The sequence below is a fragment of the Ambystoma mexicanum genome, chromosome 6p (assembly GCF_040938575.1).
Source record: "Ambystoma mexicanum isolate Mex_15411 chromosome 6p, UKY_AmexF1_1, whole genome shotgun sequence".
Classification (NCBI taxonomy): domain Eukaryota; kingdom Metazoa; phylum Chordata; class Amphibia; order Caudata; family Ambystomatidae; genus Ambystoma; species Ambystoma mexicanum.
The window spans coordinates 1,423,797,027-1,423,817,272 of NC_090935.1; the positions used below are offsets into that span (position 1 = coordinate 1,423,797,027).

The following is a 20,246-nucleotide window of genomic DNA, read 5'->3' on the forward strand; positions in this document are numbered from 1 at the left end:
TGAAGGAAAATATGATTGCACTTACCTCTAGTAATATCAGTGAGAAAAAGGATGTTCTCTGTTAAGCAGCCAATGCTTTTAGCTATGCGTTTGTAACTCTCACTTTCCACTTTGTGACCAGAAGTTGTATCAAAGTTCCCATCGAATAGCTGAAAAATGCAACGATAATACATTTTAGAATGGAGACCAACAGAAGAAAAGAGCACCAGAATTTATTTTCGTTTTAGGCTGGTATTAAAGTAGCGGCATTGCCCTTAGCTAATCTGAATCTAGAATATTATTGGTTCTATTAGTACAAGATACACAACATATTATAGAAACTATTTGCTGAAAAAAAGGGACCCACAATTCAGACTGCTATCAGAGGAGTCATGTTGTGTTTGCCACTTGTGGAGACAGCCATACACATGTTTAGAGGAGTTGCTATCCCACAGCAGAAAAAGGGAACTGAGGTCGTGGGTGTATTACATTTGGAGATGGAAATAAACCTTCTGGTATCCCCTGGTCTTACTTGAGGCTAGCATGCGAGAGCGAGTGGCCGTAGCGAGAGACATCACACTGGAGATGAGGGGACAAACTCCTCACGCACATGGTGTGGGCTCCTCAGTCTGGCCGAAGTGTCGAAACACACAGGGCAAGCGACTGATGGTCGTGCTCATAGTAGCGCAAAGACGCGTTTCCACACGCCACCCAGAAGAGGGCTTCTCCAGCGCACCCCACATAAGGGGCATCTCTGAAGCAGCTTCCGCCCAGAGGAGCGGGAGAGAGGCAACAGCAGGCCCTGCAGTGCTCGGCGGCACAAGCGCTGGTAGCAGCATATACCTGGAAAGGTGGCGGATTACTCGCTGTGAGAGTCAGCTGCAGACACAGGAAGTCTGTTTATCATTGGTGGAGCTGGCTGGGAGATGTGCCGAACCACAGAACCAAGACAAGTGACTGAACAGGGTCATCTAACACCAATCATGTCGGAGAAGGGCATTCCGGCCACAGATCCAAACATCATCGCCCAATTTGTTCTCAGCTGGGATTGGAATCATTGCCCCTTCAGCTACCAATGGCGTTCGACCTAGCAGACACCAGCCGTTTATTACCCAGGTGGGTGAGGTGGATATGAGACTTCACAGTATGCATTCATGCTTTGCGACCAATGGATGATCGCAGAAAAAAAAGCATGTTGACCCTGTCAGTGGGACCATCAGGGCGGGATATAGTCTACAAGCTCCCATATGATACCACTTGAAAACTTTGACTATTTAAAGCAGAAATGTGGCAATTTTACACTGCACACCAACAGAGTATGACAGATACATATTTCATACCATGACACAAAGAAAAGTAGAAAAACGACTGACAACTTTTTCATGCGATTCTGGATGAGGTTGAAATATTGTGACTTTTATAAATACTCAAACTACAAGGGATTGCGAGTCCAGATAATAGCAGGATGGGAGTCATCTATATTACAAAAAGAAACTGCTGTAAAAAAAAACATACACAAAGAAATATTGACGATGGCAAGAACGAATATGACGGTAGAACAGCAGGTCAAAACCACGATGCAACATTCGCTACCTAGAAGCGAGGACACCCTCAGAAAGCGAGTTCATTGCTAGACCATTACAAGCAAGGATGTGTGTACCCACTTGGGAACCAATTGGCCGTAGATCATAGCCACACCATACTTCTCCAAGTAGATGATAACCCATAGAGTTCCTAGTTGACACAGGGGCAGCAGTCAATTTGATGACTGAAAAGCTGTAGGAGTCACTCTGCAGAAAACACCACAGTTGTGGCCATCTTGAAGTAGACATACCCATACGGTTCGCAGACTCTACTACCATGCAAAGGGGACATTCAAGGCCACGTGTCAATATAAATCAAACGCGGTGCACATCGAACTACACGTGCTAAAGGCGGTAGCCAAGTGTGGCAGCATATAAAGTGCCATGATGGCCCTGGATATGGGATTAGTGCATATTCCATACAATCTAATGGCCCATAAATATGCAACGATGACCGCCAAGTCAGTCACTATTCTGTGGTCTAGAGAAATAGAATTGTCAGATTCATCTACATGGGGCCTCCCTGTAAACACTCAATATCAAGTGGATAAAGACTTACACAAACTCTTAGATAAGGACATCATTGAGCAGGTTACGTGACCCACCCCATGGGCGTCTCCATCGCACTGGTTCCAAAGAAAGGCGCAGACAAGGCCATTTGTTTATATGCACACAAGAGGCATCCAAATGAGGCCATACAAAGAGCAACATCAAGCGCCTCGAATCATGGCCATGAGTCACACACTGATCAGGGTCAGGTTCTTCTTGAAACTAGACATCAACAAGGGCTACCAGCAGCTGAAGCAGGCTCCAGTGTCATACTACATCAAGACCTTCGTAATACATCTGGGTCTATACCAATACAAGCATCTCAGCTTCTGGGTTTCCTCGCCAGCAGCCATTTTCCAGGAGGAAATCAATAAGGTCATCCGCCATATACCAAATTGCACCAACTACAGCAATATCATCTTGGTATTTGGGACACTATTGGAACGACATAATGAAATACTAAACAGGGTGTAAATGGCACTAAACTCACTAGCACTAGGCTCACACTAACAAGGATAAATGTGAGTTCCAGAAAGGCAAAATGACATTTTCGGACCAGGTCACGCGTCCCGACCAAGAGAAAGCGGCGTCCCTTAATGAAGCTGAAAGGCATACGACCAGGTACGATCTTTGATCATTCCTGGGGCTTACGAGATGTTGTACACAAGACCTACAGGACTTTTCTACAGTAAGCAAACCACTACAAGAGCTCACCAAAGATCAGACAATGTGTGTGGACTCGACAGTGCCAGGAGGTTATCAGTCGAAGACATGGCACATTGTGACTCCGGCAGAGCCACCAAGTCTACTGTGGATCCATGTCCGGTATGGTTTAGGCACAATACTAGCACAATATGACCCAGCATCACTGCAACAGCGACACATCGTGTTATATGCCAGCTATAGCTTGTCAACCACTTAACAAGCAAACTCACAGGCTGAGGAGGGGCTGGTAGTGGTCTGGGAGTGTGAACGCTTTCACCCGTTTTTATATGGCAAAGCATTTACCATAGTGATGGACCACCACGCATTGCTAATGATTTACAGGAGTCCAAAAGCACAAATGCCTGAGCCTTCAGGACAACAATGTCAACATCGTTTACCAGCCCAACAAAGAAGACTAACTCGACTGATTTCCTCTCGCGCCACCAGTCGGGTTCATTGAGAGTGAAACCATCCATTGCTGACCAGTATTATAAACTATATTATACAACGATGAAATGGCATTTGACTTTTTTGGACCGGTCCAGGAACGGCTTTATGAATTGGTTAAAATGAACGAGTACTCCAGATTTCCTAAAATACAAATGGCGTCTTCCACGTCAGCTTTAAGTGTCATTCCAGCATTAGACAGGATATTCACTGCATATGAAATACCACAAATAGTTAAGTCAGACGATGCCCCACCCCTTTCATTAGCCAGGATTTCATGAGTGTTGCCACATACATGACTTCAAACATTGCATGATTACCCCCTTGTGGCCCCAGGCGATTGAAACGGTTGAGGGGTTGATGGCTAACATCTAAGAGCCCTCCAGATCTTCCACATGACCCATCGTGCCGTTGAGCAGATTCTGTATCAACAGCCGAGGGACTATCTTAACAGTACAGACAGGACCACAGGGAAATGCCCATTGGAAATAATGTTTTGTTGGATGATCCGGGGCTATTTGCCACATGCCAGGTTGGATGAAGACAAATATGTGGAAGACATTCTAACACAAAGACATCATACTGACGCACAGAGCAAAATAAAGTTACATGCAGATGGGAGAAGGAAAGCCAGGAGTCTGATGTTCAAGTCGGTGATAGAGTGGTGGTGCAACAGCCACAGAGACAAAGAGATGACTATCTCATCTAGAGCCACTCACCATCAGATCTAAGAAGGGAACAATGGTGACAGCGGGAGATCCTGGTCGTGAAATCCTTTGCAATGTGTCCCACATCAACCTCTATGAAGGAAGGAGGGATATTGCCTTCAAAGAGTAGTATTGCAACAGTAGCTAGGTTGAGTTCGATGCATCATACCTAGGGGATGGCAAACTGTCTGAGAACGAAGTGACCCAGGTTGCAAGTGCGGGTCCATTGACCAATCTGGAACAGTCATTGAGAAGCACATCCAACGCACACTAGAATCAAGCTTATGCGGCTACTAGAAGAAAGTGGGTAACATGAACAGTGTTGTCAAAAGGGGAGGTGGGTGGGGGATAGATGCAATGTTTGGCTTGGCACTTGTGGAGACTGCCCTCCTTGTTGTGTTTAGAGGAGCGGCTATCCCACAGCTGGAAAAGCAAAGCGACGCTGCGGGTGGAGAGGAAGGCAGTTGAGGCTGGACACAGAATAAAGTTGGAAATAATCCTCCTGTTGTCCCTGGGTCTTACTTAACTTGCATGCGAGAGCCCCTGGCCTGCTTGTAAGAGAGAGTAGCGAGGGACATCACAAGAGGAATATTCCAATAATGTTCACATCAAACAATCAGCCTCACATTTGCATTAGATTAAGAATATGTTTGGATTAACTATGAGAAATAGTAGACTTGGGCGTTTCATTTGGGCTGAAGCAGAATACAGGTATTTGTCATACAGCACAAAAATTACCAACAACAAGTCATCAGGCCAGGGGAAAGTACCTTAAATTAAAAGCAACCCTGCTCTTAGCTAGACCACCACTCCATTAACTAGATCTAGACATGTCCCCATAACCATCAGGTAAAAACACACACTGCTTGCTTGTGCATTTCATACTCATGCTAGTCAGAGATGCACTTTAAAATATGACCAAATCAATACAATGTTTATATAGTTTACCGGTTGCCCAACTTTAAGGGCACCAAAGATGGTCAAAATATTGGAACTAACTACTACAAGTGATCGAGGATAGGAGGTTAAGGTGAATTGGCAGAGTGAACATCCAGCAAATTGCACAATGCTTCAAGTCAGGTTTGAAGTTTAATCTATTGTGCTAAATGAAGACAAAGTAGGGGCAACCAGACAAGGTTTACTGTGTATTAGCACACAGGGAGCAGTGCCCGCCAATTTGGAAGCTAGGAACTCACACTTGCTCTGATGTTATAAGCCCATGTTCTACTGATCTCTGGATGCCTCAAATGCCGCTTCCCCCAGACGAGATTTTCTTTTTTCTGCCGCTGGTCCTAGACACCACTCCCCTCTTTCGCTGTGGCCCTCTTGCTTTCCCCACAATAAGCCCGCCATCATCGTGCTCCCCCTTCAACCCACCTTACCAGCCGCTTTCTACTGTGCCACGCTCCTTTCGCTCAGAAACTGTCATGGTAACCGAAAAGGGGCAATGTACTTTTCTGTTTCTTCTGTGGCCATCTTTGTAGTTTTGTTTAATGGATGGTTGATACATGTGATAAGTGGGAAGCTGATCTCCCATTCAAAATGTAAAAAAGGAATATCAACACCCATACGTCGGCCTGGGGTGCTAGCAGCCCAAAGTGCCTCAGTATGAGGCAGATCTTGGTGGTAACAGCCTTTAGCTCCATCAGAGGCCCTTGCCTCGCTCAGACCGGCTGCCTGTTACCATTGAGATCCGGCTCAGACCTCGATGGTTAACACTACATTAGAACATTGGAGTGTTGGCTGTTCCACTGCAGACAATGCACTGGCAGAGGGCAAGAATGCCTATTCGCACATTCAGATCCGGCACTGGATATCGCATATGGAGATCAAGAAAGCAGCCACGAGGACAACGGTGGGTATGGAACTAACGCTACACGAAGGGGACGAGGCAAAAGCGGTCTCCAAAATTTACAAGCTACTGGACAGAGCACAGGAAAATAACATCTTCCCCTATATGGACAACTGGGCAAGAGATATAGGCGTCCCCATCACCGAGGAGGAGTGGCCCCGAATTTGGAAAAGAGCTCAGAAATCCTCCAAATGCACAGCCATAAGGGAGACGGTGCACAAAATTTGTTTTAGGTGGTATCTGACCCCCATAGACTGCACAAAATGAACCCTAATTACCCGCCTACATGCTTGAGAAACTGCGGAAGCAAAGGAGACTTATAACACATGTGGTGGTCTTGTCCGAAGGCGACCCTGTATTGGAAGGAAGTCCTGGGGCATATAAAGGAATTCACAGGGAAACAGCTGCCAGTGTCACCTAAAGTTATACTCTTGGGTACAGTGGACGAGGACATTTATGCGGCAACTGGCAATAATGCAACAATCACCCACCTGTTAATGGCTGCAAAGATGACCCAGGCACAAGCCTGGAAAAATCCAGAAGGCCCAATAACAGCATGTTGGTGGGTGAAAATTTGGGACGTAATGGCCATGGAAAAAGGGGGGGTCCTAAGGGACGGCAAGTAGCTGAAGTTCCAGGCTACCTGGGACTCCTTCCTCGACTTTGTCAGAGACAGAGAAGCACACTTTTTAAGGCCGAACTTGTTGAGCTATCCAAAACTGAGCACCAGAAGATAAAGAGAAGTAGCCTTGATCCTATGTAGAAGTTAACTAAATAGAATACAACAATCTCATCGGAAGGCAGAATGACTGGTCCATACCACAACTGAACCGGGACGGGGGCAAGCGGGCAGGGGAAGGGTTGTTGAACGGTTGTAGTTAAAGTTAGTCCAATGCTCAAAATGTGCAACCACATAACTGTAAAACTGAACGTTAATATGTGGCCACAACTAATGATTTGCGTTAAAATTACTTAAGTCGCTGGCCAATACAGCTTTTGAACAGAACTACATTTGAATAAATAAAGTTTGATAAAAAAAAGAATGCCTATTTGCACCCAGGAAAGGCGGTCTGACCAACCAGAGTCCCCTTTTCTCAGACGCGATTCTGTATTCAAAGAAGCAAAAGAAAATGGCCGCTGCCATTAAAATGGAAGAGGGACTAGGTCCCTTTTCGGATGACGGTGGCCATTTTTTTTAACATGTTTTCAATGGCCGTGGTCATCCAAAAAGGGACCTAGTCCCTCTTCCATTTTAATGGCAGCAGCCATTTTTTTTGTCTTTTTTCTCCAATGGGAGACACGCTTGCGCCGAGCGCATCTCCCATCGGACAAAAAAAGAAAATGATATGCACCCCGGGGAATCCCAGGGTGTGAATAACTTTCATGCCCTGCCGACAGGCGGACATGGCATTTAACAGCCCACAGCCCGAACTGAGGGCCTCGCTCAGGCCTACCAAACCTTGGGCTGGCGGGCCATTAAACGCCATGTCATCCCCAACGGCAGGGCCTGAAAGTTATATTGTAAATTCTTTGTTCCAACAATCCAATGTTTCTCTCCTTCGTCTTTCCTAGTTTTAAACAAAACATTTTGGGTGAAATGTTCAAATAGCAATAACCCCTTTTTGTCCTATTACCAGGAAGTAAAGTCAGTTGACTCCAGTTTATGCGCCTTCTCTTCACTCAAGACTAACCTGGGCCAAAGGGCCATTTTACCAGGTGATGCCATGGAATGTGGCATTATTGCTTAGCTATTACAGAGACAGCAATGTGTTTTGGTGAAATATGGTTGTGTGTCACTAGGGATGAGAGCAATGTACCGTCTAAGTTGCGCAGCTTCCTTCTGGGTGCCGCTCAGAAGAAGTTTAGCCGCGCACACAGACATTAATAACATTCAAGCACCAGAATTTATGTTGCTCATGGTGCCTTGCCAAAAGCGTCACCCACCCTTTGTAACCCAACTGTCAGCTCAAATATCAGATATTAACAAGCATGCTACTTAGAGGAGTAACCTCATCCCATGCTTCCTATTCTTTGTACGTATGTCACACAAGTGGTACCCTTGCATGTTAACGCATTATACAACTAAATATTAATTTGCCTTCTAAGGATTTTCAGTAGGCAAATATCATGCTCAGCATCTCCAACTCTAGCATTTTTAACATTAACCTATAATTGGAGAGCAACACTGCAATATCAGTATGCATGGGGTATGGACTACGCCTGGCATTACTTGTACATATTTTTTAGAAAACGTATATATTCAGACCGCTATAATCCTTTTCACACAATCTACATCCTTTCTAAGTTATCAGAGTTCCATTGGCCATAGTCCTTAAGAACATATATGGTAACTCTTTGCTATACAAAAACGGCTTCACTAAGCACTTGCATAATCCTACCCAACAATATTAGGGTGTGATATGTTGCAAGTGTATGTAGTGGTCGGGGAAATTACAGCTGCAAAAACGGAACTGGCAAAATTAGATTTCCGCCACACCTTTCCTGGTGTCCTTATTGTGCAGAAATGTTATTTGCCCCATATCTTTCCATTGGTTTTGTGGTCCGAAATACAAAATCTTTACATTTCAGAAAAGCACATTTAAAGGGGGCAAAACACCTGACATTTCGGTTCTCAAAAAAATGAATTTTGAAAAACGATATTTGGGCTGCAAAAAGTCACAAACTGCTAATTCCACTCCATAGGCGAAATTGTCAGATTGGGCAGATTTTTCCTGGAATCTGCTCATGGAGTTATTTCACCCACCCCTACTTGTATGCAATGCAAAATAATTGTTCACATGCAGACTCATGACATTTTCTTAAACTGCCCATAGTATCATGGTGATGCTTTAAATATGTTTTTGCTTGCAAAGTATTGTGGGTATGAAAATATCCCAGTGAGTGCTGTATTGCTGCAATCCCTCACTTTTTACAGAGCCCCGTCAGCTAGTATGGGAGGCTCGACCAGGAGCCGGGGAAGGATACGCGGGGAAGGGCACAGGATAATACTGCTTGGGGTGAAGAACAAGCAAGCAACTTTAAAAAATGAAGTGAGATGTTTCAGCAGTACAGTGAAGGAAATGTGTATGTTTGGTAAAGGCTAGCAAACTGCACCTTTGGTTTCCTTCTATGGTCAGCTGCATAGGGCTTTTCAATATGATGTGTTCTGCGTTTGATGCGCCTCTAGCATTCCTATGGATCCTGTTTAACTGATAACAGAGAATTGAAGAAGAGGGTTCCCTATTTACAGTAGAAGGCACTCAACCTGTTGTACCTCTGAGCCTTGCTACTATTAACTTAAAAAGGAAAAATATACGCGATTCTCTTCAAAGGGGCTCCATAATAAACCTCAGTAAGGCTCTTGTTGAATATCTTCTAGCCTGTGGTGAGGAAGCTGGCCAAATCAATAAGCTGTATTAGCACCCTCAGCGGGTGTGGGAGCCAATCAATAAGCTGTATTAGCACCCTCAGCGGGTGTGGGAGCCAATCAGGTTGCTCCAAACCCAGGCTGTATCCGCTTGGGTCTGTAGCTTGGGCCCGGGCCATTAACAGCCGTGTAGCCCGCAGAACGCATGATTATTGCTCAAGTGCCCTCTCATTTCACTGCCTGTGTCAGGGTTACAAGCAGGGCTCTAATAAGATTTTACGCTCTACTTGGAATCAAATGATTTTTTCCGGAAGTAAAACAGTAATTAGCTTTGCCAATAGGCTATGTTATGCTTATTAAAATATGTTCTTTCCCCTTAAAATTCCTCTATATATCGGACAGTAATATTATTCAAGCTTCCTATGCCACTGCTTTGATGGTCACCGATTTAAAAATAGCAGTGGAGCTTGGTGGTTAGAAGCAGAGGGTCGGCTCCCATTTGTCATGGTTTCCCGTTTTTGTTGAGCACTTTTTACTATTTTAGGGAGTAGAAGTGTGTGGTGCTTATGCCTCTCAGCTGTAAGGCTGGTTTTGAGCAAGTGTTGTTCTAGTACAATGTAATGTGGATAGTAAGCAGAGGGCAAACAGGAATTCTGATAATCACATTGTGTGATGCAGTTATTCTTATGCAATCGTTTATCCTTAAACAAATGAGATGCATGTTTTCTTGGCCCTTGCATTACTTCATTAAAGTGGCACATGAGCTCCTATTGCCATGTTTTCTGATATTCCTTTTAGTTGCCATTTTTCCGTCTGCAAATATTGCATCTTGTCTGAATTTTATCAAGTGGCATAAAACACTTTCTACATTGCCTCTGAAGAGGGTTAACAAATGAATAGCCACAATTAAACATTTTGTTTCTACTGAGAATGCAATGCTTTTTTGTGCATATGTATTTTTCTCTGCACAGAAATACTTTTGCAGTTACTGTGGCAGATCTTAAAATCTTGGATTGGTTGAGGAGCTCTCTTTATAATTACAAAATATATTTTTTTAGCCTATATTTGTGGAAGTGCTGTAAGATGCACCTTTTGCACTGATTGGTAGATCATTGCAGTGGTTGGGAAGGGGAAATTCCCTTCCAAGCTCCCTTTGTCTCGGGAGTATAGCTCAGGGGCAACGTGCTAGCCTTGGAAGCAAGATGGCGCAGAGCAACACAGGTTCGATCACTGGGTCCGCGCTTAGAAACCTCTGGGTATTAATCGCATTATAAATGACCTATCATTTTCATTCATATTCTTTGAAGAGGATCGCTCACTAACTACACATGCTTATCTTTCAAGTCTGTTGCGCACATGAAAAATAATGTACACACAAAAGCCAAGCATTTCAGCACCTAGAGAAAAATAATAAGGGAACATTGAATGAGAGTGGCGTGAGGAACAAGCTGTGTGTGTTTCTCATAACACACATGGTGTTGAGACTTCTGGAGACATGCACCTTGGTTTGCAAGTGGCGGAAGCGCAATGGATGTGCTGGTTAACCCTATTCTATAAACAATGATTGAGGTCTTCTTTAGGACCTCATTAATACATTTCTATTTGGTAGAAGGGGAGACAGATCTTTTTCAATTAAAGTCGGAAGGCTTTCAAAAATCCTCCCTTAATCAATGTGTACTGGAAAATTTGACTTGGTGGTCAAACAAGAATTTCAAGTGAGATGTTATGGAACTTCAGGGGTGAGAAATACGGAGTAAGTCATGCAGTGGAAGGGAGGAAATGGCATAACAATCCAACGGGAGATTCACTGGTTGTACGAGTCCAGAGTGCACAGTAATTTGCCAAGTGAGTGGGGGTACGAGTAACTACAGAGGAAAGTCTGTTGCTAGCGTCACTCCTCAATAGTTTTTACGGTTAGAAAAACGGTTACTTGCGGCCTGTGAATGATTAACCCACTATAAACAAAAAAAACTGAAATAACTGGTAACCTACGTTTTTTAGAGGTGATAGTTCAAATGTACAATCAAAACATCAAAAGAAATACTCTTTAATTGGTAGAAAATTAAGTTCAGTAAATAATATGTATGAATTCATTGTGTTCGCTATATGGATATATTCGATCAAAGATATTTACAATTTATAATCAAATCCAGGAAAGGAAATAAGATACAACAACATTCATTAACGTTTTTTTCCAGCACTCAGCAACTCTGGGTGATTAAGAGAATCTATTCCCCTTTGGTGATCATCACAACAACGATCATTGACTGTGGCAAAAGTTGCTCCAGAGTCGCACTGGTCTGTTAGAACTGCACTCGAAAAGTAAGTTCTGCACAACGGCCAGCGTCTCCAATGATCCTGGAAAAGCACTATTGCCAATCCAGACTTAGAAACGTTATATGCCCGGCAGCTACCCTTACATGCGTAGAAAAGCCAATTTACACCTTTTGTAGCAATGATAGCAGATCACAGCAAACATTTATAGATGAAGCAGCAGCCAATAGGCAACTGTACTACTATCAAACATGATTTTACAATGCATTAGGATCCCCTTGTTCGCCAACATTTCTCACCTTCTACACACATTTAACTTTTCAGGCTATACATTCTGAAATTGTGCCTTCTACAAACAATTATTGCTTAACAGATAACTGCACATTAGTGTAGAACCAATCCTTTGGTTTGCACTTTAGTGTGGGCCATAACGTGGCACGGTACAAACCAAAACTAGTTACACAGCAAGTGAAGATATGAAGGAGATGGCATGCAAGCAGTGGGACACAGTAGATGTTGTCTTGCGATGTGTCCACCCCATCCATGCAGACTGCCAAGCTACAACCTGTATCTACTCTCTCCCATTGCCCACCACTCCCTGCACTCTCAGAGGTAAGCATTGGATGCATGCAACTGAGAAGCTATCATGAAAGAGAATATTACTGTTGCTTTTCACAATGACCTGACAGGCCATAGTAAATCTGGGATGCTTTTATTTTGCATTATGCTGTCAAAATGTTTTTTTTTTAATCCATTTTATGTACAGGAAGAAAAAAGTTAGATGTACAGTAAGAATAAGCCTTAGGGCTATTGACTCAATATGCCTAATTGATGATAATACCATGAGAATCCTGAAGTCGGAGTCTAATGGAGGTTTCCAAGACCACAATAGCGATCCCGGCCTCAAGAGCTGTGTGAAGCATGTAGGCTGGAAGAACTCCACGAAATGGTTTGATTCTTTGCCATTACTTCTTTCACGCTTATGCTCTGTGCTCAGAAATGAATGAGACAAGATTCCTAATGAATCAGCTTTGAGACATTAGGCATTTAGCATAGATGCTAGGTTAAATCGTCCTGTAGGGACCAAGTCTGACCAACAAATAATGTTGTGGGGCTTTAAACCATCTCTAAAAAGCAGAATATTGTATCCTAGGTAAACCAAACATTAACACATCACTACCAACTAGAGCTGATTAGATGTGGTTAAATTGCAGTCTCCGCTCGACACAGCTTCACCAGTTGACCAAAGGCTGTGATCATGGCCAAATCATTAAATCGCACTGTACCTTATCAGACAAAATTGAGAGTTTGTAGAAACACCTCACTCATGGTTTACCAAATGGCACTGGCAAAGCCAACAATTATAGCTTGCAGACAGTGAACATGTTCTCTCTGATGGGATGTATTTCACTATAAAAAGAAATCTTTGTTTACAGATCTGTGCGTCACCGTAAGGATCTTGGTTCCAGTTGCCGTTTATGATAGTTGAGGGAACTTTCTGTGAATACAAATGGATACAAATATATCAACAGCCTCAATTGGCTGAAGAGAGTATATTGGCACAAATTATACTTTCAATTGAGCGCAAAATCATCAAAAAAATAGATTCTACAGCGGTTCTACAGGCGAGTGCACTTTAGACAATGAGTCTATGTGCAAGAAAGAAAATCAAGTATTTTCAAATATTGTTTTCTACTTTGCTATGTCTACATATTACCTTTAAGCACTTTAATTACTAGTTAAAAAAAACCAGATTTCGATTATATTGCATTGATTTTATAACTGTGGGGGCATGGGTGCTTTATATCGTGTGGAAACTGCCCTGGGAGGAGAGTACACAGTGAGTGAGGGAGATGGGAAATAGTTCTGTTTAAGCAACAATGCTGCGTTCAAAGACATGTAGTGGTGCGGCCTGAAGAATCAGGCATTATGTCTATTAGCACCCAGAGTAAACACCCCAGCTGCTAAGGTGAGGCAATTGTAGCACAACACTAGCAGCAGCAAGTGCGCAACTGGTCAATTCCACTTATGAGAGAAAAGGAAAAACATGGCCGCCATGCAAATGGAAACCGGGTCTGTGAGCGGCGCCCCTCTTCCATTTCTATGGCATCGAGGTGCCTGTGAGAGGTATGGGGTAGGACATTGAAACAGGGACATCCAAAGTAAAGCTTTGAGAATACTTGAGGTGGTGTGTTTTGAGAAAGTGGGCTGTGGGAAGGAGCAGGGAACAGATGGCAGAGTCTGGGGTAAAACAGACAAATGATGCAACAGTTCATGAGGGGGCTAAGCAGCAGCTTCTTGAATGCCAGGATTACACATTGTAATCCAAATTAACATCAGACCAACTCAATTGCCAACTTCTTCGTATAATGAGGTCTCCACATGTGGCTTCAGAATTGTTCCAAAGATTTAAATTCCCTCCCCCTCCACCACTGTGGCCTATAATCGGGGTCAAGTAGCAGAGCACCCCCGTCATGTCACCATAACTGGACTTGCTGTACCTCTGGGCTCTCGGAGAAGGGGGGGGCTGAGTAATGCAACAAAGTATTTGAGCTGGAGTAATGGGGATTACCGTGATTGATCAGGGGATTAACAGAGTTATCAGGGCATTACCCTGCAGCTCCCCTCCTTTGTCACCTTTCCCATATATTGAGAGTATACCCCAGATGCATTTTACAGACAAATCAAAGGTCACGCACCACGCCATCAATGAAAACTTGACATTTCATTTTCCAACAACCCATCACAAATTTTGAAACTTATTCAGAACTTCAAGGATGAATCCCCCACCAGAGTCTACTTAGAAACCTTAACTTGAAGTCTAGAATATTCAATGACAAAGAAGCCCACATAGTTGCCCTGTGGATATCAGGCAATGAAGCGTCCAGTGCTTAGTGACCTTCCCTGGATGATTGGCGCCTATGGTTTGTCGGCCACTTCATGAGTCAGGGTGTTGACCTTTCTAATCCATCGACTGAGCAAAGAAATTGTATGCCTGCATCCACATCTGGACTGATCAAAGATCACAAAGAAATTGTTGCAGGTTCGGATGGGCTCAGTCTGGGACATGTGGACCAGAAATGTCCTACAACATACAAAAGAACAAATATTTTTTTCTCCTGTGAACGATTAGCCATGCTCGGAGCCAGCAGAATGACTTCCTGATGCAAATGAAAGGTAGAACAGATCAACAACAACCACAGATCCAGCCTCAAAATCAATGTCCCATGGAGAATTTTCAGACAAGGAGGCCTCCAAATATGGGCTCCTATGCTCTGCCCCCCCCCCCATCCCCAAAGTCTTTCGTTGGGGAAGATGGCCACTACAGACAGGGTTAACAGGTAACCCATTCAAAAAATGGAGCTCCACCAGGAATTCATAGGGCTCCTTTTCAATAACTGCAAAAACGTGGATACATTCGTACATTCCCACGAAGTGGACGATTGAAGGAGTAATGTGAACCACTCCTTTTCTAGGTATCAGCAGTACTGAGATGAGGTGGCCCCAAGGAAGCATGAACAATGTCTCATTGACACAAAAGAGGGACTGGCACTCTGCTGGGGATGACACGACTACAGACCATAAAATGTAAAAAGGGACTTGCTGAAAGATGAACCTGGCGTGAAGCCTGTCAACCCTAGGAAGTTCAAACCTGGGAACGAGAAGGTGAGCAGAAGAAGTTGGTGCTCGCCGTTAGGACGTTGTGGAAGGCTCAGAAGAACTCCCCGCCGTGGAGCAAAGAGCCAACTTCAGCAGAAGCTGGAACCAGGCTAATGGTGGCGTGACCTCAGAGAAGTGGACCATGCAGTTCTTCAACTACGCCGACACCGAAATGCCTGGTAAGCTGCAAAGCCAAGGCAGTACAACAGGGAGTGGAGAGAGATGCAGAGAGCCCTGTGACGTGGCCTGCACGACAAAGGTGGTGTTGGGTGTCACGGGAGACTCAGTAGGAGTTTGGGCAATACTGAAGAGCAATAATGAAGAGCACCTCAGGTGTAATCTCCCTCATCACAGTAACACTGATAAGGACATCACAAGCGAAGAGTGCATTCTCCCTTGTCACAGTACCAGTGCCAAAATTACCAAGAGTGAGGAGGGTGTCAAAAGAAAGCTTCCTCATCAGAATAATCAAAAGGAAGATTGCAAAAGCGAATGCCTCGGGAGAAATCTCCCTCGTCACAATAATCATAAGCAAAACATTGAGAGCGAAGGAAGTTACAAGAGGGGTCTCATTCGCAATTGTGCTGTTAAGAATAGTGGAAGAAGAAGCAATGACTGATACTTCGAGACTGATCTCCCTGGTTTCATTTCTCAAGGAGAAGACCAGGGAAGCCTGAGACTGTTTTGTATTGAAAAGCAAGAACTGTTGGGCATTTGGACAAGACAAGGAAAGTCCATGGGGGCACTATAAGGACTCTTTAAGGATGTCACCAAAGACTATCCGAAAAAAGCTTGTAGGACTGATAGTTTGACCAGTAGAAGGGAGTCATTCTCCTAGTCTCATCTTTTGTTGAATAAGAAGATATTTCAAAGGATTGTCAGAAAACAGCCCTAAGGCTGAACAAGGAGAAGGCAGTCATTCTCCTGGCGATGATCTTTTGTTTAGATTATCTTTTGTTAGTGGTAGGGTCAGAGTAGGAGATTATTGGACAGAGGATAGACACTTTAGTTGACAACCACCCTGGCGACTAGCACCCAAGTTAGAATTTAGTTAGGTAGGGCAAAACATTTAGTTGTATGGAGAGAAAGTGCCTTTCCCTTTTTGTTAAATAAAACTCAAGTTAATTCCTTGTCTGACGACTCCTTCCAATTTACCACAGGTTATAACTTGGTTGTCTAAACTGGAAAATCACTGCCGATTGGAGATGTTAAGAGTAAAGGATATTATGTGTGAAGGAAACATTCTTTTTTTGTTCAGATGGATGAATTAGGGTTGGACCTTGATGTTCATTAATGGGTCTTACAACTATTGCATGCATTCCAATACTAGATCAGGGACAAGTATAATCACGGAATACATCCTTTTAAATTAATGGTTTTAATGAGCCAATTTTGGAGAATCCATTATTTTCTTTATAGATGATGGTGCTTCTTACTATCACCATTAAAGACTTACAGAAATAAAAGAAAAATGGGAGGTTAATCTAAAAATTTTGGAGGCTTAAGTGGAGCCATTGATGGGTGTAGGCAGTGAAATTCCCTGCCTAATCAAATAATAAATCCTTCACAGGCTACATTATTTCAGGGGAAGACCCTTTCAGACTAAGTGGCATCCATAATGGCCATCACTGCCACTCCTACATGGGCATTAGTAAGTCGAGTGCTAGGTGGTCTGGGATTTTTTGGAGCGGTCTGATGTGTTACAAAAGGCTCTCCTAAGACTTGACTGCGAACCATCAATCACCCCGGAAGACAAAATGAGAAATCAGGGACAACCAACAAATTTTGCCCGATCAATCAAAGAGAGCGAGAAGGATGATAGGCTGATTCAAGAAACCAGATAACTGGCTACCATGCCATGAATACATGTATTCATTAGGCACAAAGTCCTGAACTCAATTCGCTTTTGAACAGGCAACCAGTGTAGCTTCCTGCGATGCAGCGACAGATACAGTTCTAGGAAGATTATTTACCAGTCTAACCGTGACGGTCTGAGCCACCTGGAGTCGATGTAGCCGACTTGCTGGTGCTCCTAAAAGAAGAGCACCGCAATAAAAGTCTAGAATTGACCATTGTCCCCATGACCACAGCACGGTCCAGTTCGGAGATTAAAGCTAAAACAGGTTTAGTAACCTAAATGCATAATACACAGATCTTACAACTTCGGTAACATGAGCATTACACCCCAGGGTTGCCTGGCATATGCAACCTAGATTTTTTACCGTACATACAAAAGGAGGTTGTAACATAAAATGGCAGGACAAGGAATTGTGGTATCAAAATAGGTCAACAAGTTTTTTGGACCGAAAAACTTGGTTTTGGAGGGGTTAAATTGGAGCTTGCTTTCGAGCATCCAGCTTCATATTGCTTTGGCATAAGCCAGAATTCAATCAATAGCTTCAGCTTGCGATTTTAGTTTGACATACATTTGGGTATCATCTGCATAGGAATGAAAATTCAGATCCAACCTACCAGAAAAAATCCATGAATGTCCTAATGTAAATACTGAATAAGATGGGAGAGGGGTGACCCATGAGGCACTACACATAAAACAGGGATATTGTCAGAATTAAAAAGTTCCCAATTTAACAAGTTGGGTTCAGTCTGAGAAATAAGCAAGAGAACCACCTGCAGTGCATCCTCCGAGACCCAAGCAACCTCACCAAGTCTGGTCAGAAGCTGCACAAAATCAACCGTATCAATGTCTGCTGATAAGTCAAGCATAATTAACGTGCTCATGTCCCCATCAGCGGCCCTAAGAATGTCGTCCCAGACAGTCACTAAGGATGTCTCTGTTCCATGTCCAGGCCTGAACCCAGATTGAAAAATATCAAGAAAGGAATTCTCCTCCAGGTAGCTCAAGAGCTGTATAGTTAAACTGTTACCAGAATCTTTGATGGGCAAAGCAGACCGGCTATGAGGCAATAGTTAGCAAGAACTTGATGATCAAAGTACGGTTTCTTTTTTACGGGGTCAAAAAAGATGTATGTTCTTGAGACACACTTCCCTGAGACATTGAGGCATTCACGAAAACAGTCAGAAAATATTTTAGATATGTGAAAAACCAGGATCACCTGGGTATGCCCAGATGTGGGTCCTGTGCCTGCTGGGCCTAGAGACCTAAGCTACTTCTCACTGATGAGGCCCAACAAGGCTGAAACATGTTTGGGGATGCTTGTGGTCTCGTGCAGAAGGGATGTGAGCCAACAGTTTGGGCTGGACTGCCCCTTCTGGGGTGGGACCAAGCCTGATTTGCATATGGTTTTTCCTCTTCTGTAATGGCTTGGCAGGCGAAGAAAGATGGTCTGGAGGGTTGCCCAGAGCAACGCTAGAGGTTAAGATTAATTCTAAACCTTCCAGCCATCACCCCTTTGTTTTTGCTTGGTCCATAGCAAAGAACCACTCGAAAGGAGTAATTCAGTGAAATGGATATGGTACAGGTTAAAACCTGGGACAACTCATCCCAATTCAAGCAAAGATATAGAGTATAAATACAGATCTAAAAATAATAGCACCCACCTCGCTATCTGATGCTCCTGATTTTGCCATTTAATCAAAGAATTTGGAGGAATTGGCAGAAAACGAAGTTAGTTATGAAAATAAAATCTACATTTAGGACAGTAATGAGGTCCTCGAGTTCCACTGCGTTCTTCAATGCAGATCTAGCATTTATTAGTGCTACCGTTAAACAGGAGCTATGATTATGAAATTTGGCAAGTTCAGTAGATTGCAACAATTGATGAGGTTTGCAGATGCCCAAATGGCTGATTTTGTTCAAGTAAGTTAATAGAACCCAGAGGCTCATTGAGCCCCAACAACATATTGCGGGTATACATATTCCTCAACAAGTCTCGACTCTCTTAATGTGTGGAATTTGAAACCCCTATATTACGAAAAGGTACGGGATAATAAACAAACTAACCAATACAACCCAACGTATTCTGCATCAATTTGACGGCTAGATGGTCACGCCGACTATCGAACATGCCAAACAGGCTTTTGCGCTAGCACAAAGCTTTTAATGCCTTCAGCACAAGAAAATGACAGGATTGGGAGGGGCTGGCAGTGGAAGCTAGGAAACGTACATCAGAATGAACTGCTCTCAGGCTTCATGAGGCAGAGTAAAAGCCCACAGGAACTCAAAACCACCAAATTAGCCAATTGTTTGGTACAGCCCCGCACACCTTTTAAATATAAAAGCAATTACAATTCATTGTAAAAAATAGCTTTAAGCCTTTAACTGCGGAGGACTAGATACCTCGTCTTCCACACTGCTTACCTGTGGGGGAGTGGGTTTCCCCCACCCCCCCGGAGGAGTCCCCATCCTCCCAACTCACAGGCAATGAAGGGTAGGCCTCACCTTCCGTGCCAGCGGGACAGCCCTGATAACGTTGTGGACGCTATGTGTGCCGACGTGAACAGGAAATGACTTTTACATGCTAAAGCCAAAAGGCTTCAGCATGTAAATTGCCCAGACACGCATTTAATAAAAATACAAATACAAATTTCAGTGCTGCACAGGCATTTTCTACCCGATTGGCTTGAGGAGGGCTTGTTGGAAAGGGGAGACTCCCCTTTCCAATGAGCCCTCATACAAGCAGATTGCTGATCGAGGATCATTCGTTCCTTGACCAGAAATCACTGCTGGACCACCAGGGGATTGATTTTGGCCCCCAGGTCAAAGAGCCCCACACTAAAAACAAAAGGGGCATCAGTGGGCTGGCCCTATGCCTGTGGGGTCAGCAACCCCCCCCCCCCAGGAGGCGCAGATAATTTCTACTTCCCTGATATGATATGGCATTTATAATACACCTATACACAAGTGTTTCAAGGCGCGACGAGGCAAGGGAGGACAGACAGCGATCCTACTAGGCCAGGTGTCATTCAGGGACAGTGCAGTACATGGCAAAGATGATAACAATAAGTAAGTAGCGGCCAGCATGTGGCAAGTGCATGGGTAAGTGCAGACATCAGGTGTCAAGGGCTGGGAGGGGGGACTGTAGGGATACAGGGACAGTCCCCAAGTGCGGGGGTTGCCAGGTGGGCAGTGCAGGTGTGAAGTGCTGGCAGGGGAGGACCTGGTCCCGAGATCAGAGGGTGTCCAAGTAGCCAGTGCAGTTCCA

At 43.9% G+C, this 20,246-nt stretch overlaps 1 protein-coding gene across 2 annotated transcripts in view; it reads right to left on the reverse strand.

Annotated features, from left to right (window-relative positions):
- Positions 1-20,246, reverse strand: part of ENOPH1 (enolase-phosphatase 1) — a 465,841-nt gene that overhangs the window by 170,034 nt on the left and 275,561 nt on the right. For both annotated transcript variants that reach the window (XM_069626148.1, XM_069626149.1), the window contains one exon: positions 26-149. In XM_069626148.1, coding sequence (XP_069482249.1) covers positions 26-149 — 124 coding nt within the window. The remainder of the gene's footprint in view (positions 1-25; positions 150-20,246) is intronic.